Source organism: Lithobates pipiens, unplaced genomic scaffold (assembly GCF_037356315.1).
Source record: "Lithobates pipiens isolate NorthernLeopardFrog02 unplaced genomic scaffold, aLitPip1_a1.2 Scaffold_23, whole genome shotgun sequence".
In the NCBI taxonomy this organism is placed as follows: Eukaryota; Metazoa; Chordata; class Amphibia; order Anura; family Ranidae; genus Lithobates; species Lithobates pipiens.
This window is the reverse complement of record NW_027507785.1, coordinates 105,097,913-105,121,336: the sequence shown is the minus strand read 5'-3', so window position 1 is coordinate 105,121,336 and position 23,424 is coordinate 105,097,913. Positions and strand designations below refer to the sequence as shown.

The 23,424-nt window shown below is 42.5% G+C and overlaps 1 protein-coding gene across 4 annotated transcripts in view; it reads left to right on the top strand.

The window, feature by feature from the left end:
• ATG7 (autophagy related 7) overlaps nt 1–23,424 on the top strand; it is a 423,049-nt gene that overhangs the window by 361,201 nt on the left and 38,424 nt on the right. Inside the window, exon 19 of one of the 4 annotated variants that reach the window (XM_077452133.1) lies at nt 4,155–4,202. The exons of the other annotated variants lie outside the window; for them this stretch is intronic. Within the exon in view, the coding sequence (XP_077308259.1) occupies nt 4,155–4,187 (33 nt within the window). The 3' untranslated portion in view covers nt 4,188–4,202. Of the gene's footprint in view, nt 1–4,154; nt 4,203–23,424 lie in introns of those variants that run through there. 4 annotated transcript variants of the gene reach the window in all.

Here is a 23,424-nt window from a genome sequence, read left to right as displayed (position 1 = left end):
GCTTAGGCTGGTAGTGCTAAGCCATTGGGGAGGAAAAGGTACTTGATTTTCTCCTGGTGTAGTAACCAGCTGCTGGGGAGGTATCTTGCATGGACTATCTCCTGGACTCTCCATCTCTTTTTCTGATGCTTTGCAGAGACCAACAGGGCTCTGCCCCGTAGCCAGCACTTCAGCTGGGGGAACATGTACAAAGGTAGAGTTCAGCCGCTGGAGAGGAGGAAGGATATTCTCCACTTCCAGTTCTGTAACCAGCCGCTGGGGCGACTTCTGACAGTGGCTGTCTCCCTAACCCTCCAAAAGCATACTGAGGGGCTGGCCAGGGGCCAGCGGCACTCTGCCCCATAGCCAGCGCTTGTGCTGGGGGGTAAACACTGGGGTAGTGTCCAAGTGCTGGGAGGGAGAATTGCTTTCTCCACTCCCGGTGAGGATATCTGCTGCTGGGGAAACGGCTAACTGAGGTCACCCCTGGGATTCCCTGGATCTAACTCTGAGGGGTGGGCAGAGGCCAGCGGCGCTCTGCTCCGTCACCAGTGCTTCTGCTGGGAAGGTGAACACTCGGGTAGTGCTGGGGAGGTAGAATATCTTTCTCCACTCCCGGTTGGGATATCCACTGCTGGGGAAACAGCTCCCTAAGATCATCTCTTGGATTCTCTGGATCCCATTGTGAAGGTGGGCAGAGGCCAGCGGCGCTCTGCTCCGTCGCCAGCGCTTCTGCTGGGGGTATAAACACTGGGGTAGGGTCCAAGTGATTGGGAGGGAGAATTGCTTTCTCCACTCCAGGTGGGAATATCTGCTGCTAGGGAAACAGCTCACTGAGGTCATCCCTCGGACTCCCATCTAACTCTGAGGGTGGGCAGAGGCCAGCAGTGCACTGCCTTGTAGCCAGTGCTTCTGCTGGGGCACCGGATGTGATACTCTGGACTTACTGCTGATCACCATCTACCAGCCTTCCAGCGCCCAACTCATCTCCCGCTTCTAAGACTTTTATGCTATTAGCTTGTCTCGCTACCTGGGGAACCTCCGATGCATTCTAGCACTTGCAGTGCCCTCTGTATCATCACCGCTTCTTCCATTGCAGTTAGGATGGGAAAACGTAGGGGCACCCCTGGCCCCATTTGCTCCACATCTTCGCGACTGTCCGCTATTTCTCCCGCACAGTCCCAGGCGGCCCAAGCTCCCATTCCTGCTTAACCTGGAACTCCAATTCCTCCAGGTCACATGCCTCTTCTGAGAGGTCCAGGATGTCTTTGAGCCGCCACTCCTGGATGCTCTCAAAGTCTGGGTCTCCGTACATTTTTTGATGGTGCAGCCCCACGCCGCCGTAGCCAACGCCTTCTGTTGAGCTGCCATCTGCTGTACCTGGCCACAGTTGAGCTGCGAACCACCAGAGGACTCTGTAGCTGGCGTCCAGCCTCATCTCCTCCCGGACCTTCCGAGCTCTGTCTTCCACTCTTCTCACGGTTGTTCCCTCAGGAACACCTCTCGTGCACGGTACTGCGTCCAGTACAACTCTGTGGAGGAGGGAAGGATCTTCCCCTGATGATGCCGCTCGTGGCTTAGCGTCTCTTGCCAGAGTTGCCCGCAGATCACATCCTCCCAGCCGAGCATGGTGTTGCTGGTCCCCGCTGTTGCTTCTGCATGCCTTGCAGCCTCCTCCCAAACTCCGCTCTCATGCTGGCTGGTCCCCATATCGCTCCTCGGTGGCTGCCCCGGATCTTGAATCAGTGGTAGTTTGGATGTCCCGGACTGCAGGAGACATCCCACTACTGCCACCACTGTGAGGGATCTCGGATACTCCTGCTGAGCATCCAAATGCACCCGCAGCCTGCAGACTCGCCATAACCAGCCCTTAACCCCTCAATCACGAGACAAGCTACACAGGTGTTGAGGGTTAAACATCCAGAGCATAAACTGTTTATTAAAAACCAAATATGCACCTTTAAACACATGCTGCGTACACACAATCAGACTATCCGGTGGACTTAGTCTGGCGGACAAACCGCTGGAAAGTCCGCCGGACTATCTGAACGAGCGGACCTGCCCACACACAACCAGACTTTTCCAGCGGACTAGGTCCGCCGGACTATGGCGGGAGTCTGCCGTACTTTTGAAATTAACTGACTTACCCACACACGGAGGAAAGTCTGTTCATTTTGAACGCGGCTCCAGGTAGCCGGGACTAGCGCAGGAGGTCAATGTCGCCGCCTTTGGCGAGATTGGCACGTCGCTGGCCCCGTCACCTGGTATGGACTTAAAGGGGAAGCCCTACGCTGAAAAAACGGCGTGGGGGTCCCCCCCAAGGTCCATATAAGACCCTTATCCAAACACACAGCCCGGCCGGTCAGGAAAAGGAGTGGGGACGAACGAGCGCCCCCCCCTAAGCCGTATCAGGCTGCGTGCCCTCAACATGGGGGGGTGCAGGCCCCCCACCCCAAGGCACCTTGTCCCCATGTTGATGAGGACAAGGGCCTCTTCCCGACAACCCTGGCCGTTGGTTGCCGGGGTCTGCGGGCGGGGGGCTTATCAGAATCTGGGAGCCCCCTTTAATAAGGGGGCCCCCAGATACCGGCCCCCCACCCTATGTGAATGAGTATGGGGTACAATGTACCCCTACCCATTCACCTGTGAAAAAAATGTAAATAAAACACAACACACGAGTTTAAAATAGTTTATTGCACAGCTCCGGGGGTCTTCTTCCGTCTTGGGGGATCTTCTCGCTGGACTCCTCCGCTATCTTCTGCTAGCTCTTTTAGTAGCGGAGGAGCCTGGCTTTCTTCTTTGTCGCTGCCCGGGGGTCTTCTTCTGACTTCGGGGGTCTTGTCCTCCTCTTCGGTTCTTGCCGGGCCTCTGCTTTCTTCCTTTAGCTCTTTTACTAGCGGTAGCCCGATCTTCAGTCACCGCCGCCTCTTCTTCCGACTTTGGGGGTCTTGTCCCCCTCTTCGGTTCTTTGTGCCAGGCCTCCGCTCCGTCATTCAGCTCTTTTACTGGTGTAGGCCCGGTCTTCTGTTGCCGCCTTCTCTTCTTCTCTTCTCTTCTTTTCTTCTTCCTTGAGATGTTGACGCTGTCTCTGGCCGTAATGACAGGGATGTGTTGCGCGGCGACTTATATAGGGACAATGGGCGGGGTTACCGGGTGATGTCCCCACCCATTGTGATGTCAGAGAATGCTGGGACAATGACTCTTTAAATCACCTTTTGGTTTAATAAAAACAGCATTATTTTGAAAGGATGCTCTAAGAACACACGCAGTCTTTGATTTCAGCAATATGTTTACAGTTAGAATTCGACTGGAGTTCAATGTAAAATTCTATTCAAATTTCAGCCCGATTGTAATTTCTTTATTCAGAGCATTTGGTGACATTCGTTTATATTGTAATTCAGATTTATCCGAATAATGAAAAATGTTGTTTGAACATTAAATTGGAATGGAAAAAACTGCACATGTCCATCTCAGAATAAGAAATCCCAGTAGAGAAGAGGAGCCTCTACAACCGTACAAGTACAGTCTGCTTACATTCAAACCCCCCCCCCCCATTAGCGTGTTGCTGATGTCCATGACATTGATGGTAAGACTAAAGATCAGCCTTAAATAAATGTGCATAATTACTTTTGGTAGATTTTTGCATTTCTCACTAATATCTTTTTGCATTACTTCAAAATTGTTTAGGCAACCTAAAACATCTTGAAGGTCTAAAGGCAGCTGTAGAGTGAAAAAGGATGGTTGGGTGTACACACACACCTACACTTTAGTTGTCCTGATTATTCTGGCCATAATTTTATTTTCCATAAAAGTACCTGTCACAAATGGGGTGAATGCTATTACAAAAAGAAGATGAAATTCTCACACCTCGCTTCGGTAGAAGATTATTATATATATGGTGTTTCAATACCAAAATCCCAAACTTCGCAATGGAGTAATAAACTAAAGAAAAACATTGTAAAGGAATGGTATAAAAAATGTAAACTTTGTTGAAACAGACAATGTTAAATCTTCAATGCAATTCCCCAGCCTAAAATAAATGTGTTATTTTTTTTTAGGTTGGGCATTGCACAAGATTTTGTATTGTGTGTTTAGATAAACTATGAATTTTGATAGCATTTCCATTACAGCTTTTTTTTTCTTTAGTTTAATAATGGGCTAAGATCTTTCTATAGGGAAAAACAGCACTAAAACCTGAGGAGCACTAACTATTTTCCTGTCTGCTAAAAGCATAATGGAGGCATAATTTAACCCTCATGTCCTGTCTCGATTGTACAACAGGAAAAATGTCCCCAAAGTGGACACAAGGTCAGTTTCTAACAGTTTCTATCTATTTTTTGACTTTTGCCAAAATAAAAATGTTGAAGGTCCACTTTAAAGATTTATAATGGTTGTATTAGATTATTGCCAATGTAAATGTGGCCAAGTTCGAAATGTAGGGGCAAATTCTCATTACCTAAACATGTCCTTGATATTTAATATGTTAATATTTTACACACATTCAGATATAATTCGTCAGATTTGATCCACTACACTAATAATTGTTTCTATATTCTCCTTTTTTACATAAAGGTCTGAACATTTGCAGTAGTTTACAGTGATCAATAAGACATTTTCCTGTATTATTCTGAACTAGTGTGATAAAACATAATCTATACCTGCAATACAAAAACCTTTACCAATATCTAACGTACTGTATATTGAAAATATTCTATGTGTAATATTGATTTATTTCTAGAACTGAACTGGATTCCTTTCCATATGATAATATATGTATCACGGAACAGGAAATTTCTACAAGGCTGGCTGTATAATTGAACTATAATCTAAATACAACTACCCTTTGTACAAGCGGTGGGGTCATATTTATACCTTGTGTCAGGGACTGAAGATTGGCTTTATACTTCCTTTTGTAATTAATGCTTTTTTGTAGAGGAAACATCTATTTTGCCTTCTGAAGTCATGTTTGTGGGATAGAGGATGGAGAGGCTTAGGGATCTGGAATCTAGCGTTTTTGCAGTTCTCCTCGTTATGTTGGTTTCTGAGATGTAAAGAATTTACATTGTGAAAATTTTAGGAGGCTATGTTACCCGGTTGACTTCTTATACACAGTGGGGGTTATTTGCTAAAGGAAAATCCACTTTGCACTGCAAGTGCACTTGGAAGTAAAGTCGCTGTAGATCCGAGGGGGACATGCAAGGAAGATTTAAAAAAAAGCATTTTAGTTTGCACATGATTGGATGATAAAATCAGCAGAGCTTCCACTCATTTCAGATCTACCCCTTAGATTTAGAGCGACTGCATTTCCAAGTGCACTTGCAATGCAAAGTGGATTTGCCTTTCGTAAATAACCAACATTGAGGCCATTGTTTCATGTAAAGAACAATGGTAATTTTCATAATTATCCTTAAGATCCAGGTAGCCCTTCAAATGTGTCCATGTAACTGTCCGTGATCCACAGAGATTTTAACTCCAAAGCCCCTGGGTGCCACATAGGTGGAGATTTACTAAAACTGGAGCATTCAGAATCTGGTGCAGCTGTGCATTGTAGCCAATCAGCTTCTAACTTCAGCTTCTTTAATTAAGCTTTAACAAAAAAAAAAAAACTGAAAGCTGATTGGTTTTTATGCAGAATCTCACCAAATTTTGCACTTTAAAGTTTTAGTAAATCGCTCCCAGCGTTGTTATAAAATATCTCCTAGCTGTGTCAACACATCTGCTTTTGATGCATATTAATGGGCGGTCCCCTCAAACTCTGGAAAATTCACCTGCAGTAAATGCTTGGTAAATGTCAGATTCACAGCTGTATACACATAGTATATAAAATTTGCTTTTAAGAAAAATAGTTCATACAAATGAAAGTGCAACAAGGCAAAAAGAACCTCCTTGTAAATAGTGTCTCACAAGGTTAAGACAGAACTTGAGGGAGGTTTACACATATCAGGGCTGGGAATCTGAACTTGAACTAATATGAGAGCTGAATAACCAAGATATTTTTAGAATTAGTTTATGGCCATACTCAAAGAGATCTGAATGTTGCTAAATTATGATCCCATTCTCTGAACACAATCATTCCCCTCAAGTCAAAAATGGAAGATTTTATTTTTTTATCTGTAGCAATCATTTCCCTTACAGGGTTTTTTTGTTGTTTTTTTTTTGTTTTTTGTTTGAATTGCCGTCTACATTTTTTGCTTTGCAGTGAGCATTCTTGATGTATGAGATAATAACCTTCAATTCCACTCTAGATAATTTATTGACTGTAGTGCAACACTTAAAAACCATAGTAGTAATTCTGCTACTTCCATTGTTCCCCATGGGTCACAGCGTGCATTAAAAATACAACACATCAGAACATCATCTTTGTCTGCTGCCACCCGCTAAAAATAAACAGTTTTCCTCTGACGCTGGCTGCCTATGTTGTGTCGGCTCCAGCTGTTTGGCCATGCCCCATGTCTATATAAGAAATGGCATTCGCTGACATCACCTGCAGACCCCGTCCCTTGTGCTGTCAATTGTTGGAAAGCCCGCTGATGAGTCATCGGTTGTTAAGGATTCGGTGGCCGGCTTCCTGGCCTGCTGCTTAGCAGCCAGTTATTTGTCCCCTGTCTCCAGGCTGTTTTTTTGACAATTACCACATGTGATACCGCCAGCAAAACCCTGGTGAAAAATATCATATGCTTTTTAATGCTCTGGTCCGTTTGTGAATTGGACTTAAAGAGGAGGGCCTGTTTAAAAAAAAAAAGTAAAAGTCAGCAGCTGCAAACACTGTAGCTGCTGACTTTTAATAAGCACACTTACCTGTCCAGGGCTCCCGCGATGTCGGCCGCCCGAGGCTGACCCGTCCCTCTGTCTTTTTTTCAGGGTGGCCCTCCACTTTAAGAGCATTTTATGCAGTATTTACTGCCACTTTTTTTTGGGGGGGGGGCGTAAATACCTGATCATTATTATTTATTTTTTGTGAATATGACTTTACCGCATGTGATAATTTATGAACAATTGAGTAACATGATATCCTTATCGCATAAACGTTAGTGAGTTGACCCCATAGTGGCATGTGACTACATCTGTCTGAATCCTTCAAAGGGTTGTATCATTTTTAATTGGAAGCAGGGAAGCCATACTTGATTTTAGAAATCCTGAATAATAATAATGTGGTTTTAAAGTCGTTTTTATTTTTTAACATGAAGGTTTTTAATGCATGTTTTACAATTAAACTATCTTTCTGGCACTCAACACTTGTAAAAATTACGGGTTCCATAGCATATATGTTTTGTTCATTCATATACACCTATTGCACCACACCTAGGTTTTGGATAAATACCAGTCCTTCATTAAGAACCTGAAAAAAGATGTGAATAATAGAGATACTATTCTAAGGCCGCGTACACACGCGGGGACTGTTCGCCCAACTTTGTCCGCTGAACAGTGTTTCGGCAAACAGTCCGCTCGTGTGTGGGCTTTCAGCGGACAGTTTCAGCGAACAGTCCGCTGAACAAGGTTTTTCGGAAATTCCGAAAAACTGTCCGCTGAAACTTTGTTTCAGCGAACAGTCCCCTCGTGTGTAGGCTTGTTCGTCAAACTAAGTTCCGTGCATGCTCAGAAAGGATTTACACGCCGAAAGTTATAATGCAGTGTATAGGACGTCGTATTTTTCGTCCCGTCGTACGTGCCGTTCACGTCATCGCGCACGGTTTCAGCAAACTGTTCGTTCGACGTGTGTGGCCATGTCCGTCCATGCTAATTTTGAGCGGACTGTTTGCCGAAACTGTTTGACGGACAAAGTTGGGTGAACAGTCCCCGCGTGTGTACGCGGCCTAACGCTAATAATTGTCTAAGGCTGCTTATTTTCCTTTTATTTCTACTATTAAAATTGTTTTTGTTTTTTTGGGTTTTTTTTTTTTTTTTTTTTTTTTAAACGTTCCACATTCAAAGGTGCATAAATACTCAGTATTAAATGTTATTGTCAGCAGTGAGCCCATAACACTTTCTTATCTCAAAATTTTCAAAGATCATTTCGCAAAACTGCTGACATTTTGTAACCTGTTAATCCTTTTACGAGTCAGGAACATTTCAGACAGATAATTAAATGTCTACAAAAATATTCTTCAAAGACATTTGTATCAGAGGCTTAATCTCAAGCCATATTAGTGTAAATATACTTTGAACATTTTAAGCCGCAAAACCCTTAAAAAAAAATAGTTTAATCTGGCATGCCACAATTGTTGCAAAAAGTTGTCGAAGCTGTGAGCATATATTCCAGCTATATCAATAAGGCAAATATGATAATGCTCATAGCCACAGCAAAATACCACTTTACATACATAGACAAAATGAGGAGTGATGATTGGTCTTTACTCATTTAATAGAACAGTGGTACCCCTCTCAACCATTATGCCCAGAGAACCGTTTTTCTTTCAAGTATAATAATTGCTAGTTTTTATTGAACATTCGCTCTTTTAACCACTTGCCAACCGAGCCAATTCTGACAATTCTCTCCTACATGTAAAAATCTATTTTTTGCTAGAAAATTACATAGAACCCCCAAACATATATACAGTTAGGTCCATATATATTTGGACGCAGGCAAAATGTTCATACTTTTGGCTCTGTATGCCACCAGAGTAAAATTAAAATGAAGCAAGCCAAAGGAATTTGAAGTGCAGACTTTCAGCTTTAATTCAAGGGGTTGAACATAAATAACAAGTACACATTTTAGGAACTGCAACCATTTTTATACACGGTCCCTCCATTTTCAGGGGCTCAAATGTAATTGGAAAAAAAAAATATTAAAATGAAAATTTTATTTATGATTATATTCAGTTTAGAACCCATGGGCATTACCCAAGACTGGGTTTCCTCATTTCTGATGCTTTTCCTAGCTCTGAATTCAGTTCTCTTCAGTTGTTCTTTGTGTGTCTTTATGCCTTTAGTTTTGCCTTCAGCAAGTGAAATGCTCAATTGGGTTGAAATCAGGTAATTGACTCAGCCCTTGCAGAATATCCCACTTCTTTTACGTCAGAAGCTTCTGAGTTTCTTAATCAGCATGTTTGGGATCATTGTCCATCTGTACTGCGAAGCGCCGTCCAATCAACTTTGCTGCATTTGGCTAAATCTGGGCTGACAGTATATCTCTAAATACTGCAGAATTAATCCGGCTGTCTTCTGTCACACCGTCAATAAACACCAATGTCCAAGTGTTGCTGGAAGCCATCACACTGCCTCCACCATGTTTTACAGATGATGTTGTGTGCTTTGGATCATGAGCTGTTCTAAGCCTTCTCCACACTTTTTTCTTCCTGTCATTCTGGTACGGATTAATCTTAGTTTCATCCGTCTAAAGAATGCTTTTCCAGAACTGGTCTGGCTTTTTTAGATGTTTTTTGGCAAAATCTTATCTGGCTTTTCTATTCTTCAGGCTTATGAATGGTTTGCACTTTGTGGTGAACCCTCTGTATTTGCTTTTGTGAAGTCTTCTCTTGATTGTAGACTTAACGGATAATTGACATGTGTGTATGTATTCACCCCCTTTGTTATGAAGCCCATAAAAAGCTCTGGTGAAACCAATTACCTCAGAAGTCACATAATTAGTGAAATGATGTCCACCTGTGTGCAATCTAAGTGTCACATGATCTGCCATTACATATACACACCTTTTTTAAAAGGCCCCAGAGGCTGCAAGACCTAAGCAAGAGGCACCACTAACCAAAAACTGCCATGAAGACCAAGGAACTCTCCAAATAAGTAAGGGACAATGTTGTTAAGAAGTACAAGTCAGGGTTAGGTTATAAAAATAAATATCCGAAACCTTTGATCCCAAGGAACACCATCAAATCTATCATAACCAAATGGAAAGAACATGGCACAATGGCAAACCTGCCAAGAGACTACCTCACACCAAAACTCAGACCAGGCAAGGAAGACATTAATCAAAGAGGCAGCACAGAGACCTAAGGTAACCCTGGAGGAATTGGGACCCAGGCCTTGTTTCCGAAGAAACGAGGTCTTTGCTTGTAAACGCTTCTCTGTTTTTAGAGAGCTGGACCCCGGGATCCAGAACTTTTGGTTTTAAGGCTTAAAGTTTTTTCTGGCGGTGGTGCTATTACAGGTCCAGGATTTTGAGTTTCCTGAGGATCCCCAGCACCTGAAGGTTTGTTAACAGAACCCACCGTGAAGGGTGAAGATTGTGTCTGTTGGTTTTACCACAGAAAACCCTGTGACGGGAAGGGTAAGTGGAGTTTTCAAAAAAAATTAAATTTTCTTATGAAATGTCTCATTTAATTAGTAAATGTTGTCATGCCTATGTGTCACCACTGGGGGCTGTATGGAGCACATACCTTCTCATGCTTCCTCAAGAGACACGTTGTGTTGGAGCAGCAGGCTTCTTTTCCTCTCCGGTAAGTGTGGGGTGGTCTTTTCTATTCTCCAGACACATGCAAGAGCGTAGAGAGAGAGAACGGAAAAAAAGGCCTGCGCTCCGTGGGAAACTTTTTTTTTTTTTTTTTTTAAAGAGAGAGAGAGGGGGGGGGGGGGAAGCTTAGAACAGCATTGGCGCCCTCCAACATCCAGCGCGGATATGTGTTTTTCAAAGCACCATTATTACTGCTTAAGCTGGTGGAGGAACGCAAGAGCGTAGAGGAGCATGAAAGAGGTTGGTGACACAAGCATTCTTTTTGATACATTTACTATTTCATCAGGCTGAGCATTAATAGCAGCGGCAGTGACTGACTATTGCTCAAGCAATGGTTGTGATTTCTTCTGGTAGTACATCCGCTTTGTGCATCAGGCTATGTTCAGAAAGGGGGGGGGGGTTAAACACTCCCAAAAAAGGAGCTAAAAGGGTCTTCCTCAAGCTCTGGAAAACCTGCTCTACAAATGGCATCCTCCCCTGAGAGGAGGTGGCTGGTCAGAGCGAGCATCGGGACCATGATATATTTGCAAAGCTGTAGCCCCTGTTCTTTTTACTCTTTTTCCTCAGCCATGAAAATTGGCAGGTGGACTACTTGAGTCACCAGCAGTTGTTCCTGGGAGAATGGTTCCTTCACCCCCATATCTTTCTGTTAATATGTCAAGGATGGGGGATCCCAGACATAGATCTGTTTGCGTCCAGAATCAACCGAAAAGATCGACAACTTTGTGTCAAGAACAAAGGAACCGGTAGTATGCGGAACGGATGCCTTGCTATTCCCCTGGAATCGGTTCTCACTGATTTGTGCTTGCACTCCTATTCTGCCTGCATCCATGACTTCTTCACAGGATCAAGCAGGAAGGGAACTCTTTAATTCTTGTGACCCCCAGCGGGGTCCAGGAAATCTTGGTATGCAGAGATCGTAGAGATGGCAGTAGGGAACCCATGGACCTCTCACAAAGGTCTGGAGTTCCGTCCTACTTTACAAACGCTAAATTTAACGGTTTGGCTATTGAGGCCCACACTCTGAGGAAGCATGGGCTGTTGGGTTCGGCAGTTTTCTACCTTGGTTGTTGCAGAACCGGCCTCCATGGTTATATATTATGGCATCTGGGAAACATATGTCTCCTGGTGTGAAACCAGGAGCTGCACCCTAGGAAATAAGTCAAGGTAGAGTCCTTGATTTTTCTGCAGATGCGGTGAGAAATAAAGCTGGCCTTGAGTGCTTTCTAAGGACAGGTCTCAGCCTTATTGGTATTATTTCAACGACCACTTGCTTCACATTCTTTGGTCCATAACTTTATTCAGGGGGTAACACATCTCCGGTTAAGTAACCTCTGAACCCTTGGGACTTGAATTTAGTTTTGTCGACATTACAAACCCGCCTTTTTTTTTTTTTTTTTTTGGGCCGATATGACATATTCCCTTGGTCCTTTTTTGTCAAGAAAACTATTTTTTCTGGTAACCATATCTGCTGCAAGAAGGGTATCAGTATTGGTTGCTCTTTCTTGTAAAGAGCCATAGCTTTATTATTCACAAGGATGAGGTAGTATTGCGTCTTCATCCTAACTTTTTACCAAAGGTAGGATCAGGATGTTTTTCTACCATCTTTTTTTCTAAAACCCTGTTATTTGTAAGAAAAATCACTACATTGTTCTGATGTGGTGAGAGCAGTCAATGTCTACTTAAAGGCGATTGCTCAGATTCGGGAAACAGATGTTTCTGTTCGTGTTGCCTGAAGGTCCTACAAGAGGACAGGCAGCATCAAAATCTACTATTCTAAATAGATTCGACAAGTAACCGTTCAATCTTATGGTTTTAAGAGGTGGATTCCACCCTTTCAAATCAAGAAGCACTTCTCTAGGGCTGTTAGTGCTTCCCTTATTTGGTATACACATGTATTGCTTTGCTACAAAACAGATACTCCCAGTAATGGGAGGGGTTATATAGGGAGTGCACTTTTTATCATAGGGCGTGCCAGTGTCCATCAACTGAAGGTGAGCTATAACCCACTCAGTAACTACTATGGCCCTGTGTCCCGTGATGTACTTCAGAGAAAAGGATTTTACAGGTAAGATGTTTAAAAAATCCTATTTTTTAGCAGTCGGGACTGGAAAACTGGCCAGAAGAAAGCCATTACTTTCAGCAAAAAACAAAATGGCACGTTTTGAGTTTGCAAACAGGCATGTGGGAGACTCCCAAAATGTATGGAGGAAGGTGCTCTGCTCTGATGAGACTAACATTTAACTTTTTGGCCATCAAAGAAAACGCTGGCAAAAACCCGACACATCACATCACCCAAAGAACACCATTCCCCCCCCAGTGAAACATGGTGGTGGCAGCATCATGCTGTGGGTATGTTTTTTAGCGGTCAGGACGTGGAAACTGGTCAGAGTTGAGGGAAAGATGGATGATGCTAAATACAGGGATATTCTTGAGCAATACCTGTAACACTCTGGTGTGATTTGATGCTAGGATGGAGGTTCACCTTCCAGCAGGACAATGACCCCAAACACACTGCTAAAGCAACACTTGAGTTGTTTAAGGGGAAACATGTAGATGTGTTGGAATGGCCCAGTCAAAGCCCGGACCTCAATCCAATAGAAAATCTGTGGTCAGATTTAAAGATTGCTGTTTACAAACGCAAACCATGCAACTTGAAGGAGCTGGAGCAGTTTAGCAAGAAGGAATGGGCAAAAATCCCAGTGGTAAGATGTGGCAGGCTCATAGAGACTTATCCAAAGCGACTTTTTCTGTTATTTTGTCCTATTTGTTGTTTGCTTCACAATAAAAAAAAAATCTTCAAAGTTGTGGGTATGTTCTGTAAATTAAATGATGCAAATCCTCAAGCAATCCATGTTAATTCCAGGTTGTGAGGCATATATATATATATATATATATATATATATATATATATGTATATATATATATATATATATGTATGTATGTATATATATATATATATATATATATATATATATATATATATATATATATATATATATATATATGTATGTATGTATATATATTATGCAGTGCTCAGTGAAAATGAGTATACCCCTTTTGAAAAGTCAGATTTTAATCGATATCTCAATCAACACAAGGACAATTTCCAAAATTTTGCCAAAGTTTTGTTTTATAGAACGATTATTTAGCTCATTACATGAACGTAAGGTTAACATAACTTGGATTGCAAAATCTTCAGTTTTACTCAAATGAATTCATGCAAAAATGAATACACCCCACTACATAAAGGACTACAGCTAGAATTTTGTATGAGATCCATGATTTGTAAGGACAGCACCAAGTCTTCTAGGCATGGAATGAACAAGTTGGCGACATATTGCAAAATCAGCCTTTTTCCATTCCTTAAGAACGACCTCTTTTAGAGTCTAAATGCTGAATGGAGAGTAATGCTCAACTTCGACTGGGTTCAGATCAGGAGGCCACTGAATCGCTTTCACCCTGTTGTTCTTCAGAAAATGCAACAGACGTGCGTTTTGGATCATTGTCATGTTGGAAAAGTGCACGATGATCAAGGATTGGGAGTAATGGTAGCATCTTCTATTTTAATATAGAGCAGTACATCTGTTAATTCATGATACCATCAATGAAATTCAGCTCCCCGACACCAGCAGCTCTCATGCAGCCACCTCACATAAGGATACTGCCACCACCATTCTTCACTGTAGGTACCATGCATTTTTTCTTTGTACTTCTCACTTTTGCGACACCATACAGCTTTGAAGCCATCAGTTAAAAAACATTTATCTTGGTCGCATCAGTTGAGTACAGAGTCTCAGTAGTTGTCTTCTTTTTCAGCTTGGGCCCTGGCAAATTCTAGGTTGGCTTTTTTTCTGCATGGACTTCAGGAGAGGCTTCCTTCGTGCATGACACCCATGCATGCCATTCCTCTGCAGTGTACGCCGCATTGTGTCACAGGAAATAATCACCCTAGGTTGGCTTTCTACTACTTTAGCTAACTGCAGTGAACTTGCATGGCGATTTTCTTCAACCCTTCTCATCAGAAGACGCTCCTGTTGAGGTGTTAACTTCTGTGGAAGGCCTGGACGTTTCTGTGAGATGGTTGCAGTTCCATCCTGGTTATATTTTTGTATCACTTTTGCTACAGAATTCTGACTGATAGTAAAACTTCACTGATCTTCTTATAGCCTTCACCTTTCTTGTGTAATTTGTTTTTTTATTTCTTCTCTTCTTCTTTTCCATGTGGTGCCATTGTTGACAGCATGAAATGGGAAGGGGTTTTCTTTAATTAATGCCCTTTTACAATGAGCTGGACACCTGTTTAATTATTAATTAGAATCACCTGTAGTTGAATTCTTGTTAATTAGGACTTTGTTGTATAAAATTTAGCTTTGCTCCTAAGACTTTCATTGGGGTGTATTCTTTTTTGGTCATGGTCTTGGATGGATTTGTTAAGAAAAAAAACTTTTTGTGTGTGTGCAGATTAACAAATCTCAGTTGCAATCAAAGACCCACATTTGTGGAAGTATTTTGTAGTATAGTGTCCCATAGAAAATGTTGATTCTGAAAGGAAAGTAAAGGTTTTCTGACAAATATGTTGGGTGTACTCATTTATGCTGACCACTGTGTGTGTGTGTGTGTGTGTGTGTGTGTGTGTGTATACAATATCTCACAAAAGTGAGTACACCCCATACATTTTTGTAAATATTTTATCATAGCTTTTCATGTGACAACACTGAAGAAATTACACTTTGCTACAATGTAGTGAGTGTTCACCTTGTAGAACAGTGTAAATTTGCTGCCCCTCAAAACAACTCAACACACCAATTAAGCCATTAATATCTAAACCACTGGCAACAAAAGTGAGTTATTCTGAAATATAGACTTTTGTACATTAGTACACAACTGAACTTTATGCATAAACCTACGTGTGTATGTCTGTATGACTGGAGATGTGATACGGACCATTTTTTAAGCAGAAGCTTGCCGACACCTGCATTAATTTCTATGCCCATGTGCAAAAGCACTTATACATAGAATTCAGGATGCCGTGTGGAGTCTGTGACATTCCATGGGATGCTTTCTGTCGAACACTGCAGAGAATGTTATGTGTTTGGATGAAAGGCTGGTTACATGACTTTGCCAGGTTATGTTGACCAGGCTTTACTCCCCTCCCCCCCCAATTTACTTATTTTATGAGGCTTTCATTTCTTCAGAGTGCCAGGGCAAATGGAGCAATAAGCACATTTGTAACACACCTGTGCTGTACAAATGTGCCTACTTTTTTAAGCAGCAATATGAATGTGATAAGGCTATATTAATGCTTTATGGATGGGCTGCCAAGTCTGATGTCATACTAGTGATCATTGGCGGCCCGTCTATAAGGGGAGCAGGGGTGACGCCCCCCCCAATCCAACGCACCCGACCCCTATTCTACATGCAGGGTGTCAGATTCATGGATTTCAATGGGGGTTTTCTTTTTTTTTTTTGAAGCACAGGATTAGAGCCTGAGGCTTCAAAAAAGGGTGGGCTTGCCCAGTTGTGTGACAATAGCAAATTTAATATTCGCTATTGTCTTCCTGATTCTCCTTCTGGACAATCGGGAAGCAGGTCCTGAGACCCAATTGGCCAGGAAGCCAATAGGGTTTCAGGACCCACTTCCTGTTCAGTCGGGAGGAGAAGCAATGGCCCCAGAACAAGGAGTTGCTGGAACAAGGAGCAGCAGCCCAAGATCCTTGTCATCTGCCTCCTAACGTAAGGAGACCGCTGATCTTGGATCTCCCATCCATCTCACCAGAACCTGATTGCTAAACAAGGTTGAAAAATACTTGTTTCATGCGATGCTCCCTCACTGATGTTCTTATAATCAAATGTTGTCATTATCTAGATAGTATATACTCACATTTTCACCAGCTCTCTCGCTGAATAGACTTTGATTGTGCTTCCAATTTCATTTTCTACAGTAACTATTGATGTATCTAGTTTCCAATGTACGTCTTGCTAAAATTCCTTTTTGACAACAACATAACATTTCTGTTATGTGCCAGAAATTGGTTTCCAATTTATTCACTTAAACTGGGGTTCCCTCCAGTGTTGGGATATCTCCCATTTATTGACTAGTGGGCATCTTAGGAAGAACAATATCTCCTCTATCTTAAAATGGAAAAAAAATCTCTCAGGAATGTTCTCTCTCAAAAACTAAAAACGGATTATCAGCAGTAGATTCAATTCACTTTAGAAGGTTTCATGAAAAATTATATAAATGAGCAATTGCAAGGTTGCTGATAAACCATACAAATTGGTCTCTGGTCTCTGTTCGGGTTCATAAACTGAACAACACATACATTACAAAGGGATAACGTGGGGACATTTGAATTGTTTGAAAGCAAAATGATATATACTGAAAATACCCTTTAAGGGACCAAGTTGCTTAACATATATATCATATGTTTCCTATCATTTCTGTTTATGGGCAAGCAATATTTTGCAACAGGGTGTAACAAATAAGCTAAAATCACAAATAGGTTAAGTTACTAACATACAGCTTTGTATACAATATGTATACTACAGCTGGCTTCAGTTTGTGGAAAACACAGAAAATGAAATACATTCAACCACAAACCCCTACACAGCCCCAGACTCATTATCTTCTGCAGGATGTGTTTGATTGTAATAAATGTAGGAAATGGAAGATCGGGAGGCATAGTATTATGTGATTGCTAGTGACCTCTAACTCTATACTCTAGAGTCATTCTGCATTTTGTCCATCTCTCGGGTCTTCTAGTTGAAAAGTGAATGCAGACAGGTCAGGCTTTTATCAGACTTGGTGCTAGAGGGAGATGTCTCTGAGGCTCTGAAACACTCTTCAGGTTAATGTAAATCTGTGTTTCCGGCTGAACCACTGCACATGGAATGCAGAGGATATAATTATTCATCTTGATGTATGGATGCTGGCATTGTTTCCCCTGAATACATTTTAGCAGCTTTCAGTTACTCCAAAGTGAACCTGCGCCACACAATAGTGAACTGCTTCCTGAGAGTGTTGCCGCTGTTTTTTTCTTTGGATTGCTAACCTGTGAGTTTTTTTTCTCTTTTTAGAACCTGTGTAAGCAAACAGAACGAGTCATCATTTACCAATGAATATCTAACAAATTATTGTGTGTATTGTGTGTATTTACACCATAAGGGTCCATTCACACAGGCAGTATCTGTTGTAATCAGCAGGCAAACCATGAACAGATTCTTCTAAATTGGAGCAGAAGAGAAGTCACTTTTGGAACATCCATGCTCATCCTGTTTTTTTGGAAACAGCTGAATGTATCTATGTTAGGTCTCCGGGCAGCCGGATGTAAACCGACGTGCATGCATTTACATCCTTTTATGTCCAACCTGTCACATTTAGCTCAGAAAAATGGAAAATGATCCACATTTTTTCAATTTTTAAAAAAATTTTTTTTAGACCTACCGTATATACTCGAGTATAAGCCGAGATTTTCAGCCCCTTTTTTTAGGCTGAAAGTGTCCCCCTCGGCTTATACTCGAGTCACGGAGATCAGGTAGACAGACGGCGGCCATTCCACTATTCAAAAGCCGCGCCTCCCTGTCTGTGATAGGCGGAACACTCAATTTCCCAGCAGTCAGTGTTCCGCCTATCACGGACATCCGCTCATTCTCATACTACGGACGAGGATGAGAGGATGTCCGTGATAGGCGGAACACTGACTGCTGGGAAATTGAGTGTTCCGCCTATCACAGACAGAGAGGCGCAGCTTTTGAACAGTGGAATGGCCGCCGTCTGTCAGACGAGGAGGAGAGGTGCGGCATGGCACACAGAGGCTGCAAATTGGCACAGGTAGGCAGGGATGGACACAGCGATGGACGGGACACAGCGATGGACGGGACACAGCGATGGACGGGACACAGCGATGGACGGGACACAGCGATGGACACAGGGATGTCTCACCCTCGGCTTATACACGAGTCAATAAGTTTTCCCAGTTTTTTTGTGGTAAATTAGGGGCCTCGGCTTATATTCGGATCGACCTATACTCGAGTATATACGGTAGATGGATTTAGGGGTACACTGATGTACACGGGCGCACATCCATTTACATCCACATCCCCATAGACAAACATTGAGTTCTGTAAAGATGTACCTGAAAACTTGACAGGCGTATTTGAACAGCCATGTGAAAGGGTCCTAAGACCCAATAGCAGCACAAACTGTTAATACGCAGCCTACAAAATATGTATAATGTTAAATGGTCGACCCATCCAAAACTGATATTTCAGTTCTTTGAAGGTGCTGGAGTGTTAAACTACACAATGGTTTCTTTATTTCATGGGGACTCTGTTGGTGAAATCTCTGCTTGTGATTGAAAGTCTCTCTAGCATACCTAAAATCAGACATTTGAAAGTTAAATGAGACAGAGCCCCAAAATTTGGATAATGTAACCCAAGCGGCTGAATTAGATCTACTGAGGGATGCACTTACATAATTTAAATTTTGCTACATGGCTTTATAAAAGATCAGCATATCAGTTGTAAACTCTTCTTTAAAAAATAGTTTGAAGTTTTTAAATTGCTTTAGTCTAGTAGACGTTCAATACTTTTTAAATAAATCCTAAGCTGTACTGCACTATGAGACTTCACCTTTCTTTCATTTGGCCGTTATCTCTGGATTGGAGTGTGGGCTAAGGAGACAGATATCCTCTGCTGCTATCATACTGGAACTGATTGCCTGTACCCTCAGTATTATTTAAAGCTCCCTGTGATATTTTCTTTGGTAAGAGGCTGTGCATGGGGGAGCGGCACCTGGAAAATGGAAGCACTTATATTTGTTTGACCATCACTTAAAGCACCTTAAGTCATTGGTGTACTTTTGATGTAATTTTTGGCAGATATGTTTTTATGCTTTGCTTTTTAAGTGGACTTATTTTTATTTTATTTCGTAGACGTGCATTACTTGTACTATTTTAAGTCATCCAACTTTAAAATGGCTGCAGCACTAAGAGCATGTTACATGTTCCACCCTGAATTCAGGTGGAACGTGTAACATCTGCCCAAAGATAATCTTACCCTTTAAGTGCTTTAAAGCAGCTGAAACATGCATTTTGCCAAACAGGTGCAAAGGTAAAAGCAATAATGCAAAACAGATTCAGGCTGCCAAAAACCATGCTTACAATGTAGAATAATGAAAGCTGCACAAGAATGGACTCTTCACATTACTATCTCTGTGACTCAATCAGGGTATGTTGATGCATAGCATAAATGTCATGAGACTCTACAACAACAGAACGTGTAGCGGATAGTCACTGCTTCAATAAAGCTTCCCAGACCACGAACAGCTACTTGCAATTATCCTCAAACAGCATTCCCTACAGCTAATTCCAGGATGGCTCTGGTAACACAGGTGAGCAGCTGGAGAGATCAAAGGCCCAAGAACAAAGGGCCACACCACTGGAACTGGAGTACTCTGGTAGCAATTGTGGAGGTTTTCCCCACATTGGCAAAGTCTTTTGGAGAAGCTGTGTGCTATTAGGCTCCTGTCTGTCTGCCCACATGCTGATTCTGACAGTGGAATGCTGCTCATCTGGCTGGATATCACTTGCTCAGTTGCCCCTGCCTCATCAAGTGTGGTCTCTCTAAATGCCAAAGTGAGGACGGAAATGGAGCCCAGGGAATTTATACTCCCTGGGCATGTCCAGGAACCCAGGGAGTTATAGGAAATAATTATAGGGACCCGTGCCAGCATTTACAGGTAGGCTTGGTGAGTAAAAAAAGGTGCTATTTAGCATACCTTAAAGGAAAGCTATTGCTTTGCTTGGTACCCCAGCAACATATTCTTAAATACAAGCATCTGGAAAAAGGTATGAGGAAATACTGGCCAATTTTTACGTAAAGCCCCCATTGAAAAATATTTTTTACCTACTAGGCCCATTTTCATTTATCACAAAGCTCCAGATGTGAGAAATAAACTAGTTAAAAACATACCTGACCCCCTAAAAAACAAGAAGTTACCATGTTTAATTTACACGTTTTTTTCAGTGCGTTAGATGTGACCTTTGTAGGAGGACTAAACTAGCGCCCAGAAAATGAACATCATTTATGTCCCATCAAAACTTTAAACAGTATCTCATAAAGAATTTCATAACTTGTGGTAAAAATAATGTTACGTATGCTCTGAAATGTACCCGTGGGTACCAATATGTTCGGCGGACTTCCAGAACACTAATGCCGCGTACACACGATTGGACTATCCGAGTGGACCTGCCCACATATGACTGGACTTTTCCGGCGGACAATCCGCCGGACTATGGCTGGAGGCGGCGACAGAAGACCGGGCCAACGCTAGTAAAAGAGCTGGAAGAAGAAAGCGGAGGCCCATCAAGAAGAACCAAAGAGCAGGACAAGACCCCCGAAGTCGGAGGAAGACCCCCGGACGGTGGTGGCAACGAAGGTGAAAGCCGGGCTCCTCCGCTAGTAAAAGAGCTAGAAAAAGAGCTGAAGATAGCGGGAGTGTCTGGCGAGAAGACGCCCGAAGACTGAAGAAGAGAAGACCCCTGGAGCTGTATAATAAAGTTTTTTAAAAAACCGTGTTGTGTTTTTTTTTTTCGTACACTTTTTTTTTCACCAGGTGAATGGTTAGGGGTACAATGTACCCCATACTCATTCACATAGGGTAGGGGGCTGGAATCTGGGGGCCCCTTATTAAAGGGGCTCTCGGATTCTGACAAGCCCCACCGCCCGCAGACCGACAACCAACAGCCAGAGTTGTCGGGAAGAGGCCCTTGTCCTCATCAACATGGAGACAAGGTGCTGTGGGGTGGGGGGACCACAGGGCCCCCCCCTTCCCCAAAGCCCCCCCCATGTTGAGGGCACACAGCCTGGTACAGCTCAGGAGGGGGGCGCTAGCTACCCACCACCTTTCCTGACCAGCCAGGCTGCGTGCTGGGATAAGGGTCTGCTATGGACTTTGGGGGGGGACCCCCACGCCGTTTTTCCAGCGTAGAGCTTCCTTTTTAAATCCATACCAGGTGACCAGGCTAGCGAGGTGTCAATCTCGCCGATGGAGGCGGCGACATTCACTTCCTGCGCTAGTCCCGTCTACCTGGAGTCGCATTCAAATTTGAATGGACTTTTCTCTGTGTGTGGGCAAGTCCATTCATTTCTAAAGTCAGGCGGACTAGCACACAAACGGGCGGATTGTCCAAGTCCGCTGGATAATCCGATCGTGTGTACGCGGCATAACAAAACGCGTACAGTGCCTTGTAAAAGTGTTCAACCCCCTTGGCTTTTTACCTATTTTGTTACATTACAGCCTTTAGTTTTTTTAATCTGAATTATATGTGATGGATCAGAACACAGTAGCATAAGTTGGTGAAGTAAAATTAGAAAAATATATACATAAAACAATTTTTCAGAAATAAAAAAACTGATAATTGGCATGTGCGTATGTATTTACTCCTTTTGTTATGAAACCCATAAAAAGCTCTGGTGAAACCAATTACCTTCAGAAGTCACATAATTAGTGAAATGATGTCCACCTGTGTGCAATCTAAGTGTAACATGATCTGCTATTACATATACATACCTTTTTGAAAGGCCCCAGAGGCTGCAACACTTAAACAAGAGGCACCACTAACCAAACACTGCCATGAAGACCAAGGAACTATCCAAACATTTAAGGGACAATGTTGTTGGGAAGTACAAGTCAGGGTTAGGTTATAAAAAAAATCCAAATCTTTTATGATCCCTAGGAGCACCATCAAATCTATCATAACCAAATGGAAACAACATGGCACAATGGCAAAACTGCCAAGAGACCGCCGCACACCAAAAATCACAGACCTTACAAGGAGGGAATTATTCAGAGAGGCAGCACAGAGACCTAAGGTAACCCTGGAGGAACTGCAGAGATTGGAGTATCTGTACAAAGGACAACAATAAATCGTACGCTCTATAGAGTTGGGCTTTATGGCAGAGTGGCCAGAAGAAAGCCATTACTTTCAGCAAAAAACAAAATGGCACGTTTTGAGTTTGCAAACAGGCATGTGGGAGACTCCCAAAATGTATGGAGGAAGGTGCTCTGCTCTGATGAGACTAACATTTAACTTTTTGGCCATCAAAGAAAACGCTGGCAAAAACCCAACACATCACATCACCCAAAGACCACCCCCCCCCCCCAGTGAAACATGGTGGTGGCAGCATCATGCTGTGGGTATGTTTTTTAGCGGTCAGGACGTGGAAACTGGTCAGAGTTGAGGGAAAGATGGATGATGCTAAATACAGGGATATTCTTGAGCAATACCTGTAACACTCTGGTGTGATTTGAGGCTAGGATGGAAGTTCACCTTCCAGCAGGACAATGACCCTAAAGAAACACTTGAGTGGTTTAAGGGGAAACATGTAAATGTTTCAAAGCCCAGACCTCAATCCAATGGAAAATCTGTGGTCAGACTTAGATTGCTGTTCACAATTCCAAACCATCCAACTTGAAGTAGCTGGAGCAGTTTTGCAAGGAGGAATGGGCAACAATCCAAGTGGTAAGATGTGGCAAGCTCATAGAGACTTATCCAAAGTGACATGGAGCTGTGATAGCAGCAAAAGGTGGCTCTACAAAGTATTGACTTTGGGGGGGGGGGGGGGTGAATAGTTATGCACATTGACTTTTTCTGTTATTTTGTCCTATTTGTTGTTTGCTTCACAATAAAAAAAACTCAAAGTAGTGGGCATGTTCTGTAAATTAAATGATGCAAATCCTCAAGCAATCCATGTTAATTCCAGGGAGGCAGAAAAACACGAAAAATACCAAGGGGAGTGAATACTTTTGCAAAGCACTGTAAGTGAACATATCACTATTATACCCAAAGGATTCCATAAGCATAGTGTTTCTAACCAGTTTAGGGTAGCACATAACAATCCAGCCGAATTGTCATTCTATGCCATTGATAATAAATAACATTGTCGTTTTTTTTAAGTATTCTTTTAATGAAAAATTCTTTAAGTTTTATTCCTCAATGTATATTCGATTATAAGCACTCCATAGTGTATAG